The sequence below is a fragment of the Anopheles coluzzii genome, chromosome 2, assembly GCF_943734685.1.
Source record: "Anopheles coluzzii chromosome 2, AcolN3, whole genome shotgun sequence".
NCBI lineage: Eukaryota > Metazoa > Arthropoda > Insecta > Diptera > Culicidae > Anopheles > Anopheles coluzzii.
Window position 1 is genome coordinate 71,558,756 of NC_064670.1, and position 21,902 is coordinate 71,580,657.

Below are 21,902 nucleotides of genomic sequence, written 5' to 3' on the forward strand. Positions count from 1 at the left end.
CAGAAAAATGTCACCATCTGACCACACTGAAAAGGCTCCATGTCATCGTTAATTGAACGTCATTACGAACCCTAGAACCATGCAGTACCGGGAATGACCGGGTAAATACCTTCTTACCACCTATGATGACGCCCCGACACTTAACATCCGCCACTGGTCCTGGAACCAACTACTGTTTATAACGTTTTATTGCGCTTATTTGCTTGAGTATATGGGTCGTGTTCCGCAATCAGAGGCATCTCAAAAATATTCTTCACAAATGTATGGGAAAATATTTAACGGATTTAAGCAATTTCTTAGTGTCCAACTACCAGTAGGAGTCAGCGCGATGCAGGTGGATTTGGCAACCACATTGAGGAAGGGCGGTTTCGTTTGTACCGGCAAATCCGTCGTTATCCACGTTAGTTTATTCGTGTTCGAAGCACCGATATTGGTAGCTCCAATCCAGTAGTTTGAACCAGTCGATGAGGCTTCTACCGGTTTGGGATAGAAATAGGAGAGAGAGAAAAAAAAAAAAAAAAACAAACATATTTTCCAAAGTTAGTATACGGCATGCTTCCCACAACACGTTACGTCTACTTACTCAACAATGATTCCAAATACTTTTGCTCCTTTTCGCTCTCGATGGTGGCCAACCCTTTACCCTCGTCGATGCAGTTACGCCACGCGCGGAAGAACGATCCTACGCCTAGTGTGCCGATGGTAAACTTTTTGTTCTTCACGGCAAAGTCCGCCGGCAGCAAGTAGCGCGGCTGTGGTGCAATTGCTTTCACTGTATCATCTGCGGATGGGCAGATTATAGTTAACCCATGGTAGTATGGTCCCCTAGTTGACTGTGTCCCCGTGTGCGGGTTATTTACCTACCTGTTGGTTTGCTGCTGTCCGCCGTGGGTAGGATGGGGAGTTGCTCCGCTTGTACCACGTTTTCCTCATCGACCGTCGGTAAGCCTACTGAGGCGCCAATGCAAACAATCAACAGCAGCACAGCCGCGGCAGTGTTTGCAAGGAGCATCTTGAAACTCTTGCTGAATGTCCCAGTACGCTATCACGTTGGCACTGAAAACCCTTCGCTGCGAGCCACCTTCTTATATAAGTGGCAGAAAATAATAACAGTAGAAAGATGGTTTCAAAGAAAGCCAGAACTGGTTCCTTCTTTTCGTGGTTCTTGAATTCGGTCAATCGGTTTGAACGGAACAGATACAGAAGAACAGAATAAACAAAACAAAACGAGAAAAAACGTTAAGCGAGAAAGTTTTTTTAAACATAAAAAGAAACATTCATACTGGATTGAGGAACTGTGAACTGTTTAGAGCTTTGTATACTGAAATCAATGCAATGCTTTAGTTGCGTGTTTTTTGATGAAACGGATGTTTTATTAACTTTTTTTCATTATTTTCAATTTTTTTCAGAAAACAATTGTAAATAACATAACATGGCAAAGCAAACAAACTGGAAGTTCATGAGATACATAAATCTATCCACCATATATACATTTCGTTATACGGTATTTTTGCTTTATTGGTTCGGCAAACCCGAAAAATCCGTGCTCCAAAACTCATCCTGATGAGGTCAACGGTCCTGTGATGCAAATCTGATGCAGTTCTGGAAGATGCATACTCTCCTTTTCCTTCCTGTTACATCTCGCGATCTCGCGATTTATGTACGTTTGTCTCGCTCCTTTCGTGTCCAGAGTATCGAATCTTGTACTGCATTTCCGCAAACGGTGCATCAAAACGGAAACTCGTTTCTCGTGGTGCCATGATTTTGGGTGTAAATAACTGTTCTTTTCCAAAAAAAAAACAAAAAACAAAACAAATGAAACGAGCATTAGCTCTCCGAAACGAGCTCTCCTGCAGCCTGTACAAGAAGGAGGTCAATGTACCGAGCACGGATCGGGTGAATGATGGTGGAGGCGCAAGAACCGTGGTGGAAGCCGGAAAGGACACTATAAAAAAATGTGCCCAAGAAAGTAATGCTTTCATTTCTGCTCCGTCCGTTGGAGCGAGCGATCGTCACGTCAGTTGCGTAGAACAGGAGATCACGTATTGTGATTTGCCGAAGTGCTCGGATTGTGATCGATTTGCCCCCTAGTAGTGGCAGGATGGAGGTGCTGTACAAGAATACTCTCTTGTCGTTCGTGGTGGCGGTGGTTTTAGTGCTATCCATTGTAGCAGCTACTACGAATCCTGAACCCGCCGGAACAAAGACCGAAGTGAAGAGCTATTCACCGGAAGACGTCAAGGGTAAGGGCTTCTCTAGAAGTTCACAAAAAGCACACACAAGGCTCTGTTCTATACATTGACCATCTTTTGCCAGACGTGAACAACTTTCCGGTTAATGGGCTGCCGCCATTAACGTACAGCTCGAAGAAATACACCTTGCACACCGAGGTTGTGAACTTCTTCGAGGCTTGGAATCGCTGCCGGGATATGGGCAAACAATTTGCTTCTATTGAAAACTCTCAGGACTTTGCAGCATACCGAGATGCTGTCCGTAAGTATTCGTACCTTTTCTTTGCAACCAACTGGAATACACACATACGCACGATAACGCGCATTGTCAAACAATCTATTTCATACCAGAACCGTATGCCAACGTCAACTATACCTTCTGGTTAGCGGGAACTAACGTTGGTGCCAGGTCGAACGATCACCGCAAATTCTACTGGATTACAAACGATCGACCGGTCAGCTATGTGAGCGGTTTCCAAAATTGGTTCCTAGGTTCCCCACCAAACGATGCCAACGCATGTATGCTAACTTATCAGAGTAGTACGCTTTGGTTCACTGTGCCCTGCTTTACCACCCTGTCATCCTACGCATGCGAGGAACCACAGGATGTCTGATCATACGAGCTTCTGGCAGAAAATGAACCGCTGATGCAACTGCTGCTCACGGCACAATGGAACAGTCTTATCTTAAGTGGGAAGACGAACATTTAATATAAGAAGTTTGAGCTCAATAAAACTGTTAAAATCCCTATGCAAGCAGCCCGTATGTATCTCGCAAACTTGACTGACTTGGGAAGTGTTGCCTTACTTACAGACACTCGAATAAAAACAAAACATTCGCTTTTACGATCTTTATTTGATATTTCGTGTTGTTCAACAATTTTTAATAATAAAATATGCAATTTGATGTTATAATATAGCATGACCAATATATTGACACTTTTTACTGCAATTTCCAATTTTCATTTTAAAACGGACACAGATCGCCACTAATTGAAAAGTTTATTATAAAATGCGCTTGGGATTGGTCTTTTTGAGAATGTTGCCTCATTCAGCACAGCACAAAAATCAATCCCTCGACAGTTCATACACACAGAACAATGTGTTTCATGCTTTTTTTGGTTCTATAGTGTTTAGTGTTTCGTGAACGAAGCGCCAATTTAGTCATGATGTTTTTGCCCTTTCGTTTTCTCTTTGCTTACAATTGTGTTAACATCAAAATGGTAGTACAATTTTGTGACAGCCAATTCGTCTTTTTCTTCTCTTGTTGGGGTTTTGATTACTAATCCAATTATGCAGCTTTTCATTACGATTTAAATGACATGAGAATATCTCTTGTTTTTACGTTACAACACAATCTTCCGAGCACTTGCAGAGCGAAAAAGGAAAGAAATACGATAACGATCGCTCGATCAGTTCAGTACGCACTTTGCGGGTAGTATCATCGTTGGAAAGATTTATTGGAAGAAACATATTTAACCATTGTTGCAGGTATTGGACCACTTGGACCACAAATAAACAATAAACAAAATAAATAGTAACACTATATTATTTGGTGCGCATGGTGAGCGAAGTTTTACTTCCGTTTTTTCTTTTCTCTTCTTTTGTTTAATAAAATCGGTCAAACTAACTCCCAATCCCTGTTCACTGTTCGCCTTTACAGCACAGACGCATGTTTGGTGGGTTTTTTTTATGATATAAACGTTATTGTATCTTGCATTTCAGTACAACATAACATTGTTTGCGTATTTGTGTGTGTGTGTGTTTTTGTTTATATAGGGAGATGTTTGTGTATGTATGCATGTGTGTGTATGTAAGTTTTCTAAACAATAAGTAGATTGCCATCAGGAATACCCATAGCAGCGCATAATAAAGGAAAGCAAAGTGTTGCATGCACAAAACAGGTAATTTGCCTCTACTCTGCACACCACACCACATCTAGAGAACATCTTTTATCTTTTGTATCGTATTTTGCTCCGTAAAAAATTACACATATAATTACACGACATCACAATGAAAACGATTTCTTTCCCCCAGGACGTTCAACTCGGCTGTTGTCTCAAGCATGATCATATAAAGTTAAACATATTTGCGTACATCTGGCAACGTGTCAAGCGCGATATTAACAATTAAGGACAATTTGTATTCCACTACACTTGTGTGCCAGTGTGAAAGGTATTTATGGTTTAGCTTATTGTTATTTTAACTTCGCCCGTACGACAACATCTTCGTCGACTGCAAACATCTTCCAAATAATGTCTCCAATTTTCCCGTACTTTAGTGTTCTATTCGATGCGTTTCGGTGCTACTGAAGGAGCTTTCCCTGATCGCTGATTATTAGTTAGCACACAGTGTTCGTTTTTCTAAAGATATTGTCAACAATTCAGTACGATTTTTGGAACAATCAAAAGCAATGGCGCCATTCAATATATTCAGCCCGATCGATCGAACGAACGTTCTGCTAGCTGCTACTTTCGGTAAGTTATCCTCTTCAAAAAAAGCAAATTCATCCGGCAACAAAGTCACTTTTAGGAATGTTCGTGCTCTTCCACAGAGAGAGCAAGAGAGAGAGAGAGAGAGAGAGAGAGAGCGAGAGAAAGAGTCAGTATAATAAAACATAAACAAAAATATCCTGTTGTGTTGTGTTGTCATTTATACTATTTTGTTCTTACTGGTGGGCAACCATTTGAATGGTGGTGAAAGGTGGTGTGGGAATTACGGTAAATAGATATAACATTTGTTTACTTTCTTTGACAACCTGCGCTTGAAGCTTACTGCTATTTGAGCAGATTGATCAGCTCGATGACCTGCTTTCGGTTGCTGTGCATGTATGCCTTTGCCTCCCACAGCATATTGATTAGTGGTTCGTCCATCTTTTCGTCCATTCCAATGTCAACAGACATCTGCGGATTGAACCGGAAGTACGGTACTCCTATCATACTACACCACGCTCTGGCACGATCTACTACCCGTCCATCGGATGCTGTAGCCTGATCTACCAGCAGTGTGCCTGATGAGAAAAGAAGCAACAGAAAAAAACACTCATTAATCAATACCGAAAAATAGGGGTTTCGCCGTACAAAGCGAAAGTAATAGAAGAAACTTACTGATGGTAGATATACCGTAGGCCACTTTGGCCGTAGCCCATATGCTATCCGGACGAAACACATCGATTTCTTTCAAATCCACTACCGGTGTTAATCCTGTGCCCAGGGACACTACCACCGACACCTGTATAGAGTGGAGACAAAACAATAGACATGAACATTTGCTTTGTGACTTGCCTTTTTTGCTATATCAATACTAGTACTACTTACCGGTACTGCCTCGGATGCCCGACCAATGTAATGCAGTGCGGCATTCAGTTCGTGAATTTCGGTCATGGCGTCCAGCGTCGGATTATTCGCAATCAATCCACCATCGAGAAAACGGCCGAACGCACGAAAGTACGACGGTGCGGCCCCGGTGGCTCGGGCTGCACGCCACACCAGCTGTTCGCTAGGCGGCGGTGGCGGCTGTCCACGATTATTTGATGGCGTCACGATGCTTAAAATATCGCTGGCGGCCTCGTAGTTGCGGAATAGATGCAAATTTACCGGCTTCCTATCAGCCATCACTCCCGTTACCATCAATCGAGGATGTTTGATATCCGACATGACGGTAAACTCTCCCAGCTGCTCTTTCAACACCGTTTCCAGCTGATCACTTGGGTAGGGCCGGGATCCGACGAACGCTTGGTCCTTCATACGCAGATACAGACACATGCATTGTTTCATGGTTTTACCGCATCCTAATGCAAGCGCCAAAATTCCCCCCGTACTGGTACCGGCGATCCAGTCGAACAGATGCACGATGGGTGTTTGGGCGAGATTTTCTATTTCCAAAAGCATTTGTGCCAAAACAAGTCCCCTGATACCACCACCATCCAGACAGAGCAGTCGGCCGCGCCCATTGTACGATTCGCCACTAGCTCCCGCTTCACAGGACGAACGGGGCCGCGAATCCGTTCGCTGACCACTGCCACCAGCACATTCTGCCGTCGGTGTCTTGGGAGACTCCGGACCGGCCGGTTCATCTGTTAGCATCGGTTCGTCGCCGACATCGAAATCGCCCAGCAGGTTCACTCCACCCTTCAGCGAAGAAGACGTGGACGTAGGGGAAGTGGGTTTAGAGGCAGCCTCTACCTTGCTCATAAACATCGAAAGCAACGCATCCATCATGCTCGCGCCTTTACGCTCTTGACTGACGTCGACTGTTTTCACTTCCGGCCGTTCGCGCTCCTCGGGGATGGTCGCACGAATCGTGTTCGATATCAGACTTGGCACACTGTTGCGATGTGACTTGGTAGTTGTTCGGGCCAGCACCTGCTGGATGTGTTCACGCTGCTCCGTCGTTTCCGGTTGGGCCGGTGGGATGCCATTATAGGTACCGCCCGCAGCACACCCTGGAGGACATTTACAACCCTTTTCGGGGCACCGTTTTGCACCCACCGAGTGCAAAATGTACAGAATCATCGAATCCTTTGAGCCACTGTCATCCTTTCCGACCAAGTGACGGGGCGTTTTACCATCCTTGTTCGGTTTGTTAAAGTCTGCACCGAACACTACCAAACACTGCACGATCGGAATAAGCTTCTTTTCTACCGCAATATGCAGTGGAGTGTTGCCAGAGTTATCAACCACATCAATCTCAGCATCGTGAGCCAACAACGCAACGACACATTCCAACCGGTCGCGTGCCACCTGAAAGAAAGCAAAAATAGAACGTACAATCATTAACACTCTCTAATACATTCTTAATGCACACCGATACGACCGGTCGTTTTTTTTTTGCAAACAAAACAAAAAAAACTAGCACAGGGAGATGCTGGTGTTTTCAAGACTTACCATCACATGCAATGGAGTTTGGCCGTTGAAATTTACTAAATTTACATCGCAACCACGCTCTATTAAAGAGTTCAATACCTCACGGCTGGAGCTCCAGTGCAGCGGGGTGCCGCCGTGTTTCATGTCTTGTGTGAACAGTTTGTTTGGATTGCTGACAAGAAAATCGGCTACATTACCTGTAGAAGAAGGTTCTACGTCGATTATACCAATTGGGGAGCATGTGTGCAGGAATTGTTCAAAATGTGCGGTAAACGTTGAAGCGGGATACGTTTGAAGCGTAATTCATAAGCAGGTGTATAAAAGGGCGATGAAATAAAGGAAAGGAAAGAAATCATATATATATATATAAACAATACTAAATCAAGAATGCTGCTCTGCATCATGGACAGAAAATGGAAAAGTTATTAAACAGCCACTTGCCATCAGTGCAGGCTTTTGTAAAAAAGAAATAGAAACATAGATCGAAACAAAAATCATTGGTAAAATAAATTATTGTTAGTCGCGTACAATCTAACCCCCGGGTTGGCGGTCCAAACTTACTCGATGGAATGGATTTGCTATAAGAGGTTCCAGCTCCTCGGGCCATCTTATTCGTATCGGCTCCGGCAAGCAGCAGTGCCTTCACGCAGTCCGGTTTGTCTGCCAAACACGCCAAATGAAGCGGCGTATAGCCGTCGGTGTTGCAATGATTAAGGTTGGAGGTACTTTTTGCTGTTAACATCTGCAAATATATGGGACATGGTTTTACATCGTGCTTCTAAAGTATCCGGACTTTTACTTATCATACATTTATCATTTCCTTTGTCGTGCTAGCCGCGTAGTGAAACACCGAATTGCTGTTCTTATCCAGATGCTCCAAGTTGCATTGATTAGACTGTATCAAGGCTTTCACAAACTCAATGTTGTTCGCCTTAACAGCAACCTTTTGGACAGGAGAGGAGGACATATAACAGATTAGGGTACTATTTCATGACTGATGAGTGTTGCAGTACTATTGTAATCAAATTTACCTGCAATGGAGTCATCATCTCAGAATATTCAGCATAGTCGAGAAAATCAATAATACTAGGATTCGAAATATAATCAGTAAGATTATAAAAAGCAACAACGTGTGCCAAGGACCAGGAAGGGTTATCAATCAGTACGTCGCAAAGCTTTTGCAAACCATTGATATTGTACATCTGCAATCAAGATATCGCATTAGAGGTTAGGTAATTTGTGTAAAACAACACGTCACACATTGTATATTACCTCGCGAACGATTTTTACCAATTCTGGCAAACGTTGATGGAAGGCCTCAAATTTTTCCTCGGCTGCCGATTGTGTTGTTGCTCGATACAAGCTGTAAAACAAAACGACAACAAATTACACCATACTGTTACGAAAGAAATTTCATCCCTAGATTAACGCTACCTGTAGGACGTGTTGATCGTTTCCGAATGGGGCCTTTCCAGTATGATTTCGTACACCAGCTTTTTGTCCGGGGAGTTGGGATTCGGAGCAAACAGTCGCATCGATTCATTCCGCTGAAGTACTGGCAGGTTGATGTAGGACTCATTTTTCACTTCCTGTACCTTGTTAGGAGGAACGTCCCCGCCTAACAATCGCTGGATTGCTGTTCATTCAACAGAATACGCCGGTCAGATGAAAATTAACACGTCCAGTCGTTCACAATGAAGGATATGCAATATGGAAAGAAAGGAGTAATATTTAAAAACCAAATCTTTGTCGGGCTACTACAGCAACACTTCCTGGCCAGTTCGTCTACAGCTTCTGTACCTAAACCGGATGCCAATGCACCGATCCCGAGCCAAGCCATTTGCATTAGAACACAGAGCAGTTTTCACTACTTCGGTTTGGTGGTTGTTTGTTCCAACGAGTTGCAGCAATAGTTTAATACTGAACGTATGTACAAGGATTAGGAAGACACTTTGGTACGGGACATTTTGAGGTAGCTGGGTGGGTATACAACTAAACCGAATGGAAGATTGGTTCGTGGGAATTGTGGAAACAAGTGGAAGTGAAAGGATTAATCAAACTGAACGTAGAGCTCTTGTAGGAACTGAAACGAATACAAACGATGATGATGAAAATATGACAGTACTCTGTTTATGCAGGACAGCGACTACAACAATTGCTCAAACTGCTATACACATTCATAACCAACCAAACCAGCCAGTGCTAGAAATTATTTCACCAAGCAACCGTAAGCGAAATGCCAACTGCGATTCGTAGATGAAACCTCTCGTATCTTCCAACCATATGCACGATGTCAACCGTGAAGCAATGACGCGCGTTGGGGCAGAACGCTCGAGCAAAATAAACACAAAAACATAGCCGTAGCTGTAAACTGTAGCACCAGCAGTCAGGGATGAGTAATACAATTTACGTGCCACGGAAAATATGAAAGTGTCGATTACAAAGAATTAATGATTGTACATAGCATATGAATCGGTTGATTCGTTACAGCCTAATGAACAGAACTGTCTGATGGAGCGTGGGGGACTATTAGCGTATAGTTCTATTATTCCTGGTAGAAAATCAAACAAATACCTTGAATGAAATCCCTTTCCACAATTGGCGGATTTTTCCACAGCCCTAAAGAACCAAGGAGTGTGTAACTTCATTAAAATGCATATTTTTACGAATTCTCAAGTTGTAGTAGCCAAAGTACACTTGCACCCGTCAGCGAAAAGACGCTCTTTTTCTAATAAGCAAACCAACTACTGTCCACCAATCGATATACGGCAAAGTAAAGAAGGGACCACCATTGTGTGTGAACGTGTGCGAAAGCGCTTTCTGGTGTTGTTGACCTTTTGGGTGCTCTTCGTACCCAATATGCTTTCTTTGTCCTGTTCCAGCGTGATTCTCGAGAGTTTCCGCTTTGTTTTTACCCGAATCTATTTCACTTACTGCACTTACAGCAAATGTGCCGAAACGACTCGAGTTAGTTACGCTTACAGACGATTAAACAATTCTGTCACGTTCTCACCACCTCCTTAATAGTATCATTGCGAATTTTTAGATAGCCGAAAAAGCTACTGCAGGTGCGGCATGCACCGGATCTGGTTGTTGCTAAGCGTATAGCGTTGGTATTCCGGCATTCATGCATATTCGGTGTGTTTATCGCAGGCATTCGAACTAAAAGGATTTAAAACGTTTGTCACTACACCACTCACCATTCAGCATATCTTCTGCACACAGATATCGTTCGGATGCGATAGCGGTTTACGATGTCGTTCTGTGGAGCAAACACGCCACTCTAGATTGCATCAACTTTCCCGTTTTCACAAAATGATAATACTGCGACGCTGTTGCTTCGATTACGTAGCGCTGGTTTGGTTTGCAGCAAACTACCGGGAATCAAAAAAAGGTTGACCTTCGGAACTGTATCATCCGTTCTACAGATGTTTTTCTTTCTGATCGTGCCCGCTATGACTAATAGATTAGAATTTTCACGTACGTTTGCGTTTTGTCGTCGTTTGACAGCTACGACGTTAGAAAAAATATAAACAACAAACCGGGTACTTCCATCATACGAGCCGTGGTGATGAAAGGGAAAATGATCTAAAACTTGCCTTTGGTTTGAACATCGTTAACATTCACTTTGAATCATTACTGTTACATGTTTGATGTTATGTTTTGATCAATTCTATTCAACCAATTTATCTATAAAAATTGATTATAATTTTCCGTAAAACGAATTTAGATCACATTCGAGAAGGAAAGGCGAACAAACGTCAAACGTATAAATCAATATGGCGACGCACGAAGCATTTGGCAGGAACTTGTACTGCTGATTTGTTTACATTTTGAAATGACACATTAAATATGCTTTTCGCGCAATTATGCTCTATGCTGGTGTTTTCTTTTATGTCCAGTTAGCGCACTTATGATAACATCATTAATCATTTTTAATACGAAAGGCACTGTTTTATATAATACAATTGCAATGGTGTGAGTTAAACATTACTAACCAATGGAAATTTCCTTATTACTTTTTTTGTAATTTTATCGTTATCTATTTGTGATGGTAGCTGCACTTGATCTGCCAGCAGTGCACCTGACTAAGTAAAATGAATGAAAACTTCAATCCATTAGAATTTCTTCACCTACCCCCATCCTTTAATATTTGTATGTAACAACAACAAACAAAATTGTGTTTCCCTTTCAAATGGCCATAGCATTATTTATAGCATTTAAAAGGCGAATGTCAGCCAGAAGGTACAAAGCTTCTATAAAACAAATTTGTATATTTGTAACCAATAATGTATATTGTAATGAAAGGGCTGAATACACATCCTTTTAGAAGGCCTTGTGGTTTCCTTCAAGAGCGTGCTCCGGAATGTATCTAGTTCAATCCTCTCCTCATCCGTTCCTTCAATCCTCCAACTACCAGAACTAGGTTCAAAATTTTAAACCTAGTAGGTTCGGTCGGAACTAGGCTCGCTTGAAACAGTCGGAACGATCTAAACCAGAGATGTCAAACTTACAGCCAGCGATGCGTCCCTTGAGGTCGTTCGGTTCGCCACGGTTCCCTTTGAGCTAAATCATTCATAATCATTCAGAGGTCATCATTGAGCATATTGGAAAAGAACAATTTCTGTGAGAAAAAGTATTCAAGGTATTCGCACTAGTGATGGGTAAAGTTGGCATAAATTCGGAATCGACTCCGGAAGGTAGGTCCGCCCTGCATCATCTGGAGTCGTTCGGAATCGCTCAGAATCGCCCGGAATCGTCCGGAGCCGTCCGGAGTCATTCGGAGTCGTTCGGAGTCGTTCCATAGTCATTCGGAGTCGTTTGGAATCGGAGTCGTTCGGAGTCGTTCGGAGTTGGAGTCGTCTGGAGTCGCACGCGCAAAGTGAAAGACAAAAACACAACGAAAGGAAATGTCTGATCACAAGCACAAAGGCTCCTGTTGACTCCAACCAACTCCGATTCCGGTCGACTCCGAACGACTCCAGACGACTCCGGACGATTCCGACTCCAAACGACTTCGAACGAGTGCGAACGACTCCAGACGACTCCAAACGACTCCAGACGACTCCGAACGACTCCGAACGACTCCGAATGACTCTGGACGACTCCGAATGACTCCGATCGACTCCAGACGACTCCGAACGACTCCGGACAACTCTGAACGACTCCGAACGACTCCGAACGATTCTGGAAGGCTCCGGACGACTCCGGGCGACTCCGACTCCGGGCGGATCTAGTGGTTCCATTTTGCCGGAGTCGGAATCGGACTACCAATAGTTGGAGTCGGATCGGAGTCGTGGGTACGCTCCAGAGAGCACATCACTAATTCACACAACTGCTCATCCAACAGGAATCTTACGCTGTGTCTTTTCTTACCGAGGCGAGACCCTTTTTAGGCAATGTTCATTTGGTTTGATATAGGGAAAAGTAGGTAAAGATGGACACTGCGGAAACAAACGAACACTTTCTCATAAATATACAATAAAAGTGATTATTGAATAGCTTAACAATGGATCATCCAAAAAGAAGGTTTGACAACACATGTGAAAACATGATATATTTTGCTATGATATCTGGAAAAATTGGTAAAATTCATGAACAAAACAAATTTTTAATCGTGCGCACTCTTGTGGATCTTATTTGACTAGTACGGATCATAAGCTTTACAAATTGCATTGTTTATATTTTTGGTAGTCTTTCTAACAGAAATGAGATGTCGTGATTTTTAAGCAAATCAAAAAACTGGAAAAAGATTGGCAATAAAAGCAATAAAAGTTCGTCAGTTTCTGGTGGTTTTAGCATACTGACGCCAAATTGGGAAAGACGCACACTCTGTGATAGGAGATTGAAAATTCTTATCGCAAATTTTTCCTCTATTGCGAACAAAGATGTATAACAGCTCAATGCAATGAATGCGAATAAATGCATTGGTTAACGCATCAACGCAAATTGAAATAAAGCATTATGATTTTCGTATTTTAGCTCACCATTCAATGATGATCTTCATTGAATGTCGCTATGCTCAGATGAATACGCACACTTGACCAAGCCGACCGGCCAACTTGCCGAACCGGTTAGATAATCGCATATAATAGCTAAAATAAATATCAAACGATCCGCCGGTTTTTCTTCTCTTTCCTGTACATTCGCTCGACGCTATTTTCTCCCAAGCACTTAGAAAGCCGTTCCCATATAGCACAGGGCGATCGAAGGGAGGCACTGCCCATCGCAGTGCCTCACACTACGACAACACTATTGCGAGGAGGTAACCGCACCGGACGGTTGTCGATAAGGAAGTAGTATGCGTCGTCCGGGTGTGTCTGTTCACGATCGGGACGATGGCGCATACTAATAAGCTTTTGTGTAATAAATCATTATTTGACAAACGCGGGCGGGCTTCAATGAATTTGGTGAAAAGTCAATATTTGAGAATGATGCGCGATTTTGGTGCGGTTCGTCTATCGCCCGTTCACCCAGAAAGATAGAGAGAGAGAGAGCGTAACGATCTGTTGAACGAAGATTGCCACGACGGACGTGAGAGGATGGGATGTGGGATGCTGGAATATGAGAGTGTATGTTAGCGAACGATTTCGTCATGCAGGTGGAAGATTCACAAAGGGATGTTGTGACGATCGCGGCTGTAAGGTTTAGGGCTGGTACACGCTGGACAGGAATGCTTGGCATAGCTTGCTGTGTGTGATATCGATTTCGAGGAACATCAAGAGCTCAGTTTAAATGATTAATCAAGCAAGCGGTGTGGCTCCATGGTTTCAAAAATACTATTCCACAACGTATTGCTTAACGGTAATTTACTTAACGTTTAAAATATTTATAAACACTAATGCAATGGTAGGGAATTTTCTACGTTTTATGTTAAATAAGCATAACTCTCACAGTATAGACAACCTCACTGTAACCTTGAACAGGTGCTGATGTTTTGCCATCATCTGTTCGTCTCAAATGTGGAATGCATCTCCTCTTCAGGAGTGTTGTGATGTTCCCGGATTTGGTGACCCAATGTCATCACACATTTGATTAGGCACCAAAATTTCTAATTATGGTGGGAAACAGTTGCAACGCTTTGAACAACATTGTTGCATCATGAAGGTTGAAAGCCATTTGTGGAAAAAACATGTTTTATGCTACGCGTTTAGTCATACTTTATTCAAGTTGTGGAACACGAACTTACGCTGCTCATTGTTGTTGGATTATGTGGTAAAATTTCTGGCACATTGTTCTTCCCACTCATTTAGCGGACCACAGACAGTGAACAGTTATAGCATAGCTGTGCAGTAAACTTAACTATAGCTGTGTGCTTCGAAAGTGTGACTGTTTGGAATCTATCGTCCAGTTTACATTACCTTATGACCTTATAGCAAGCTCTATCCACGATTATAATTCCAACTGTTCTTTCAATCTGCCAGCACATATGTAAATTTAAATCACTAATTAATTGCTGCATCATTGGCATTTTTACCAGGGATTCACCTGAGATGAAATAGTACAGTGGCCCAAATTTCGGTATGGCCGTTTCGCATTTTCGTTGGCGTTGGCTGGCGTTGATATTATTTAACAATGAATCAGCCCTATAAAAGTGCAGTTGCATAAGAGGTTATCCGGTTGTCCGAAAACATAAAAGAAAAAATACCCACAAGTGCTTCGATATCGTCAACCTATCCGGCTATCCGCCGCAAGGTCGACTGACCGCCACTGACCAGTTTTGTGGTGTACGGGATGGAGAAAACCGAAATATATATATCCGACAATTATCCTGCATGTGGTGGTCATTTTGCTTTGTTCGTTCGTTCTCAATTTTGGCTGCACGATCCGGGCTACGATCACACTGCCGACCACGATCGTCACTGGGCGGCCGATGTAGGTCATGTTGGGGTAAGGGTTAACAGTAGTGTATCTCATTGATATGTAAGACGCGCTCCAGATGATGCCACCTGTAAATTTTTTTACTCCATTTGTACGCACAAAGTTTTTTGTCGCTAATGAAGAATGTATTTGATAAATTGTTAATATTTGTTACATTTTTATCTGCACGGGCGGCTTTCTGGCTTCCTCTACAACAGCAACAGCTTTTCAAGACAATAATCGAACCATTGCCTAGACGCCTAGAAGTATGCACTTACTATGCATATCCTTAAAACGTGTGCATGATCGCTCAACTACCCTGAGAAGCAAAGCAGCGCAAGAAACACAGCTTTTTAAGGCGAACTATTGTTTAATTGCACTGGAAGGAGAAATTTCAAAACCTTGAACTGTTGCACCTTCTGACCGATCGGTGCCGGTCAAACCCAACCCGCTACAGCAGCTACTCGAAACCAGTCCAGCTCAGCGGACTAGCTAAAGGATGTGAACCTGCACCGGCATCGTTTAGAGTGTAAGATGAGGATAATAACACACTCCGTGCATAGGTCGTGTACGATGCATCTAGTAAAAAGCGCTACAGTACAAATGACCACAATACTAGGGGCGGTGGTAAAGTTTAAAGAAACTTACCCATTCGAGAAACGCGGCTGAGAAGTCGTTGATCCCGGAAGCTAACACCTGAAGGAAGGGTTTTCTAGGCAATGGAAAGCTTTATCGATGCGGCTAGAACGAAATTCAACCGTCAAAGGTGAAAGATGAGAGAAACATAATCGAAAAACTTGTTTTGCTGAGGACACCATGGCGGATGTGGCCGGTTACCAGGTTACCTTCAAGGCGTGGCCTTTTTTGCAGACTCTACACGTTTTACAGCAATTGACACCACAATGCCAAGTGGCTCATCAATATCATAATGATTGGAAACATAATTACGAAATAATCAGCCTCAGCAACTGTAATGAAGTCAGTGAAATTCTCGATTGTGTGGAGTAACTTTTATGAACTTTCATGAACATACTTTCGTGAGATAATGAATAAAACATTACCATTGAAAAAAATAATAGAATTATAATTTAAAAAAGTCTTTATTTACATGACATGATATTGAAGTGTGTTTCACGCTTCAGAAGTTTTAAGTATGAAGTGAACTTGAGCTTAGACGAATTGATATTTAATATTTAATTTAATATAATTTCATATAATTTGATTTGAATTCAACGTTTAATAACCAACAATTATGGATTTATTATTTTAGAAATTTAATAGCAAATTCGTTTCCTCTTGTTCGGCACAATAACGTTTTACCTGTACTCACAAGTCTGAAGTAATTTGCTCTCCGTATAGGGTAAACGTACCTATAGTGGTGGTAGTACCAATAGTGGTGGTATTGCACTAAAATGCGGTCCATACGTCAAATTAAGAGTAATTAAGTTATTTATGTTAGTGTGAAATGTTCTTTACCCTTTTACAAAAGGGTTTAAATGATAAATGGGTCCATTCCGTTACTTCTTCTTCTTCTTCTTCTTCTTTGGCTCAACAACCGCTGTTGGTCAAGGCCTGCCTTTACCCACTTAGTGAAATGAGCTTGGCTTACATTGACTTTGTCGCTGGCGGTTAAAATAATTAGCTTATTAGGTCGCGACAGCCATCCGCTCGATCAAATGATCGAAGACGGTTTGGCTATGCTAGCTCGAAATAAAATAAATAAAATAATAATAGACAATGCTGCGAGCACGCGCACGAGGTCGAGCTTTAGCAAGTAGCAGCATTTTAGCAAGTAAGAACAATTAGCATGTAACCACTTAGGTATAAATAGGTAAATTTTATGGTAATAAAGAGTCAGTGTTAACCCTACACCCTTTCGATCACAACAGTCACTCGGAGGTTACCTTCCAGTGTGACAGACTTATTGTTACCATAGCAGGATAGTCAGTCCTACGTATGGAGGCTCGGTCTATTCGGGACTTGAACCCATGACGGGAATGTTGATAAGTCGTACGAGTTGACGACTGTACCACCAGACCGGCCCACTACATTCCGTTACTTAATGACCGAAAAATCCATTATTTTGTGAATTGTGTCAACATTTTTCCAGAATCCTTAGGATTTCATGACGAAACTCATATTTCTGTTAACGTTCTAAATGACCACATAACCATGCAATTACTAGTTTTTCAACATAACTGTTATGACATGTTATTGTTTTACTAACATTATTTGCCTTTTGACCATATTTAAGCATTTTTAAGTGTTTTTTTACCATAGTGCCATTATAGGTACACAAAACAGGCATGTTCCTATTGTGGTTGTAGTTATAAAATCAATAAAAACAGGTCATTTTAGATTTGTTTGATGATATTTTCTCGTATTGTTTTCACTAAAATAAGCAAAAGAAATAAGTTTTCTGTAGGTAATTTACCAAAAAAAGGCCAAAATTTGCTTATCTGGCTGAGTGAAAAATTGACTTCAAATCAAGCACACTCTTCCGGGTGTGGGTTGACGACTAGGTGTGATGCTGTACTTTAGGCAACATGTTCATCAACCTAATTCATACATTTTTTACGATCAAATTATGTAAAAAATCAAAATCATGGCAGCAGTCCTTGATATTCATATGAAAACAGCTTCAAAACTAAGTTCTATTGACATTATACACTGTTTTTGATGCATCTTTGTTAACCACCACTATAGGAACACAATACGACGACTATAGGAACCATACCACTATTATGGGTACAACGGAGCAGTCACAAAAATATGTTTTTTCGTAAATTTGATGTGTTTCATGATAGTGTTAAAATATTCAGAAATCTGTACCACATCAAATTGCACCACTATTGGTACATTCACCCTAGCAGAATATTTTTTTTCTCTTAAGGACGGCCTGGTTGGCCGCATCAGCAGAATAAATATGATTAATAAGCATTTAATACACAACACATTATCCTTGAGCTTTTTTTACGAAATTTGGAGAGAAAATCCAATTTGAAGTGCCATTCACATGTTAAACCTTGAAAAATACTTTTACATTTGTTGTTCTTAAACAGGTTTTAAATATTTTTAATATTATTTTGGTAATTTACATTTCGCTCATGTGGCACAAACTCAAGCTTTTCTTGATCATGAGAACTCCAGGCAGCTAGGAGTTTTGACATTTATCACATCACACACTTAATACGCAAAATAAACCCAAAACTACCTTGGCCAATGCAGATCCATCAATCAATCAATCGTAGCAGAATTTCATTTTTTTTTTGTTTTATTTCTTTCTTTCCCCCCTAGCTGCGAGCCATTGTTAAAACAACAATTTTGCGACTTGTGAAGGTTGTCGGCACAATGTTGATACCGTCATAACAGGAAGCCTCCAAGTTCGAGATTGCCCAACGGAATGGATTAGCCCGAATGACTCGTACCATTAAATTAAAATATTATAATGAGTTCGACACAACAGGTAGTGCTGTTAATGTAGTGGAAACGTAAACAAAATCAATTTTCGGCACATTTAATTGCACCTGCGGGTGTGCTAATAAAATCAGCCTATCAAACACGCGCGACACTGCTGCGTGCCTTTATTGCTTGCCTTTATTTTACCAAGAGACCTTGCACATTGACTGCTCTATTAGTTGAGGTTAAACTGTACGGGCAATGGAGTGAGCGGCTACGGTTGCAATAATTAAAACCATTTTCAAACCGCAACCCCTTTGCGATGGATATTGTTCTTCTTTTTAAGTATTTTTTTCTTTCTTATTGCTCTTCGTTGTGTTGTGGCCATTGGTATCCAAAGATCAACGATCGATGCGATGTGATCATGCATCACGTTCGGTGACACTTTTGCCACTTTTGCAGCAAAGGATCGTCAACGAGCTCGTGCACGATACATGTTTGTAAACGTAAATGCTAAAGGCAAACATCGCCACCCATTCATTCACTGCAGCTTGTGCAGCCACCCATCTTTCTCCGTGTCCGCCAGCACGCCAGCACGCCAGCACGCCAGCTCGCAACCATTGCAACCTGATACGCACGTACGCAAGAGGGTAGGAGGTTTTGGGAGGATCGGCGGCTATATTTATTACAAATGGTTATGTTGGTCTACCATAACGCAATCATCATCACAATTGACGAAAACTGGCTGCAATGGTTGGTGATCAAACATCACAGGGGGGAAAAACCGTACAGTTATGAGCATGATCGCGACTGGAGGATTCGTTTGAGAAATTATCACCGTGGTGAGGTAGGTAGGAATTGCTAAAAACACTATTGAAAGAGAAAATACGGTAGCTTTGCAAACGCAGATATGTATATGTGCGATGCATGATCGATCGTTTCACACGATGCGTTTGAAGTGAGTTGTAGAATGTGTAGTATGGCTTCTGCCTTAAACGATCGTACAGTACAGGTAGTTTGTACTCATTTGAGTGAAAAAAACTTTTCTATTTACGTACATAGCTTGACTATACAAAGCTAACATAAAACTAAACATTTTTTCCCTGGCATCAATTACAAAAAACCTTAATCCGCTCTTAATCATCATGCCTCGTGGCACGTTACTGTAGCTGAAAATGGAGACGGACTGTACTTTGCGCTTCCTTTTCCGTGCACTATGGGGATGCCGGTAAGGTGCCACCCAAAACCAAAACCGGCCGGCTAAGCGATAGATAGATTCCTCCCTCAAGTGCTTCCCTAGGTCTGCCTTAGGTGACCGGGGCAGAGACCACAATTTTCGTAAGCTTTGTTTACGTTTACAGCATAACGGCTGCGTGCAAACGACACACCGTGACAAAGCTGTGATCAAACAATTTCACTGTATGGTGTATATAAAGCCGGCGACAATTGACCGTACTGCATCATTCACAGTACTTAGTGCAACGTGCGATCATCTGCGCAGCAGCTCAGGACAGAGCCCAACCCGGTACTGCCGACGGCCAAAACAAAATTATAAAATTCGGAAATTCAACATCCTCAAAGATGAAGCTCCTAATTGTGGTAAGCTTGTAGAGAAGGTGCTTTAGTGATCCCCAAGCGCTATATTTTCACTTTTGCCTCTCGTTGCAGTCTTTTACCCTGTTCGTTTTGGCTGTAGCACTCGTGTCCGCTCTGCCCGCCGTCAACGATGAGTCAATTCTCGGTGGCGACGTGTACGAGGCGGAAGTAGACAGCTTCAACCCACAAGACCCACAAGCCTTCCTGAAGCTGAAGAAGTTGAAGAAACTGCTCTTCCTGGGTTAGATCACGTACCGCGGCACCGCCGTTGTGCGCGGAATGAGCTGGAGATGGAAAGATCGGTCTATCGCCAGTGCCTTCTTCACAAAGCCATACATTCAAATCCCGCCAGCAGAATTGCACCGCAAAACATTCCATTCTACGTCCATTCTACGCTTGTATGCTGGTGTGCATGCATTGTGGCATACTATCCATTTCATTGCAAGATCATCATGAAGGGTCAGATCTAGAGTCAGTTTTACTATTTTGTATACAATTGCACCCACCTGTACGAGAAACGAATTATTTTTTAAATATAATTGTACTTTTTTGTTGATAGCGACTGCTTCGTATTCTTCTTCTTTGCCCTCTGGGTTATAATTTTATTTACTCGATTTTGTAATGAAGATTGTAGGGGAAAGTACATAAAGACAACCGCTTTGGAGAAGATGATGCCCCATTGCTCATAACTAGTGCACACCGCTAATGAAATGACTGGTAGAGAAAATTTAATGTCTTCTGGTGGGTAATGCAACAAACCACATGTTACAGTATATAGCTATGGTTAGTTATCAATTTTGATTTTGCCTCTTGATCAACAAATGTCATCAAATTACCAAGCTGAGCGGCAAAAAAATTGAACTTCAGCTGCGCGAGCATTACCCTGTAACTTGTACACGACTTGATCCTTGTTGGTTTTGCGTTCAGTCAAAACAAAGGAGAGGATCTGATTCGAAACATTTAAGGTTAACTCATTAATTTACTTCAATAATTGCATCTGGCTTCCGTAGCCCACATAAAATGTTTAGTCAGAGCGTACATGCGAGCGCTTCTTCTTCTATTTGGCGTAACGTCCTACGCGGACATGCCGGCTTGTACAGGCTTTCGAGACTTTATTCATTACCACACAGCCGGATAGTCAATCCTTGCTACGGGGGGACGGTCCATTCTAGGCTTGAACCCATGACGGGCATGATATTGAGTCGTTCGAGTTGACGACTGTACCACGCGACCGCCCCAAGTTAGGATTAGAAAATTAGTTATATGGGAACCGGCATTAGGAAACCATCCTACATGAAGAAAAGCATGAAACCACCTGCTAGGTTCGTTCCAGAACGCACATCACTAGCTCAGATCGATGTCTAAAACCACTGATTTAACTGTGAGACTATTTCTGTCTGTAGTCCAATCTCCTGGTCTGTAGTTGGGCCGGTCTGGTGGTACAGTCGTCAACTCGTACGACTTAACGACATGCCCGTCATGGGTTCAAATCCCGAATAGACCGTGTCCCCATACGTAGGACTGACTATCCTGCTATGGTAACAATAAGTCACTGAAAGCCAAGCTCACTTCACTAGTGAGTACAAGCAGGCCTTGACCGACAGAGGTTGTTGTGCCAAAGAAGAAGAAGAAGAAGTCCAACCTCAACTGCTTTATCGTTGACGAGCTGACAACTTCCTCGATGTTTGTCCATATACCAGGTCACACACATCCATCCTCACTTTCTTCAGACATTAGCTTGGGCGGATTCAATCAACCATAAATTCGCTGTAACGCGGTTTAAGCGTATAACATATGTTTGAAAAACTCTCTTTGTTTCACAGTTTTTGGGGTTGGTAAATGTTGGTTAATTCAATTGAAAAACAAGATTAAATTTTTTGCTTCATTTCCTATTCATGAATTCATGATTCTGTACAGCGAGATATAAATACTGCAATGCAAATTTTGAGTAC

General features: G+C 42.1%; 4 protein-coding genes across 10 annotated transcripts; 2 read left to right on the forward strand and 2 right to left on the reverse strand.

Annotated features, from left to right (window-relative positions):
* Positions 1-170: 170 nt before the first annotated feature.
* LOC120948321 (protein A16) lies at positions 171-1,077 on the reverse strand. Its single transcript, XM_040364528.2, has 3 exons — positions 865-1,077; positions 584-781; positions 171-473 (listed from the first exon to the last, which is right to left on the reverse strand). The coding sequence occupies exons 1-3, from the start codon at positions 1,010-1,012 to the stop codon at positions 241-243; spliced, it is 579 nt and encodes a 192-aa protein (XP_040220462.2). The 5' UTR covers positions 1,013-1,077; the 3' UTR covers positions 171-240.
* Positions 1,078-1,173: 96 nt separating this feature from the next.
* LOC120948320 (protein A16-like) lies at positions 1,174-4,717 on the forward strand. The gene is made up of 3 exons (XM_040364527.2): positions 1,174-2,243; positions 2,317-2,493; positions 2,583-4,717. Exons 1-3 carry the CDS (start codon positions 2,102-2,104, stop codon positions 2,843-2,845), a joined length of 582 nt encoding a protein of 193 aa, XP_040220461.1. The 5' UTR covers positions 1,174-2,101; the 3' UTR covers positions 2,846-4,717.
* LOC120948318 (85/88 kDa calcium-independent phospholipase A2) lies at positions 3,365-10,603 on the reverse strand. 7 transcript variants are annotated; one of them, XM_049607953.1, is made up of 12 exons: positions 10,296-10,603; positions 9,670-9,714; positions 8,530-8,731; positions 8,368-8,458; positions 8,127-8,297; positions 7,904-8,038; positions 7,657-7,837; positions 7,117-7,307; positions 5,548-6,972; positions 5,338-5,461; positions 4,976-5,240; positions 3,365-4,775 (listed from the first exon to the last, which is right to left on the reverse strand). In XM_049607953.1, exons 1-11 carry the CDS (start codon positions 10,303-10,305, stop codon positions 5,008-5,010), a joined length of 2,808 nt encoding a protein of 935 aa, XP_049463910.1. In that variant the 5' UTR covers positions 10,306-10,603; the 3' UTR covers positions 3,365-4,775; positions 4,976-5,007. The 7 variants fall into 7 exon arrangements, with proteins under 7 accessions (XP_049463910.1, XP_040220458.2, XP_040220457.2 ...); XM_040364524.2 differs by adding an exon at positions 7,537-7,548 and having other exon boundaries at positions 3,365-5,240; positions 7,117-7,292; XM_040364523.2 differs by having other exon boundaries at positions 3,365-5,240.
* A 9,196-nt stretch (positions 10,604-19,799) lies between these two features.
* LOC120949828 (uncharacterized) lies at positions 19,800-20,512 on the forward strand. The gene is made up of 2 exons (XM_040367362.2): positions 19,800-19,953; positions 20,023-20,512. The coding sequence occupies exons 1-2, from the start codon at positions 19,936-19,938 to the stop codon at positions 20,194-20,196; spliced, it is 192 nt and encodes a 63-aa protein (XP_040223296.2). The 5' UTR covers positions 19,800-19,935; the 3' UTR covers positions 20,197-20,512.
* Positions 20,513-21,902: the final 1,390 nt, after the last annotated feature.

Coding starts and splice junctions, on each gene's coding strand:
- LOC120948320 (XM_040364527.2), top strand. CDS start 2,102: ATGGAGGTGCTGTACAAGAATACTCTCTTGTCGTTCGTGGTGGCGGTG. Junction 2,244..2,316: donor TTCACCGGAAGACGTCAAGG/GTAAGGGCTTCT, acceptor ATCTTTTGCCAG/ACGTGAACAACTTTCCGGTT. Junction 2,494..2,582: donor AGCATACCGAGATGCTGTCC/GTAAGTATTCGT, acceptor ATTTCATACCAG/AACCGTATGCCAACGTCAAC.
- LOC120948318 (XM_049607953.1), bottom strand. Junction 7,838..7,903: donor CGACAAAGGAAATGATAAAT/GTATGATAAGTA, acceptor ATATATTTGCAG/ATGTTAACAGCAAAAAGTAC. Junction 5,462..5,547: donor GGGCATCCGAGGCAGTACCG/GTAAGTAGTACT, acceptor CACTCTATACAG/GTGTCGGTGGTAGTGTCCCT.
- LOC120948321 (XM_040364528.2), bottom strand. CDS start 1,012: ATGCTCCTTGCAAACACTGCCGCGGCTGTGCTGCTGTTGATTGTTTGC. Junction 782..864: donor GGACAGCAGCAAACCAACAG/GTAGGTAAATAA, acceptor GCCCATCCGCAG/ATGATACAGTGAAAGCAATT. Junction 474..583: donor GTATTTGGAATCATTGTTGA/GTAAGTAGACGT, acceptor CCAAACCGGTAG/AAGCCTCATCGACTGGTTCA.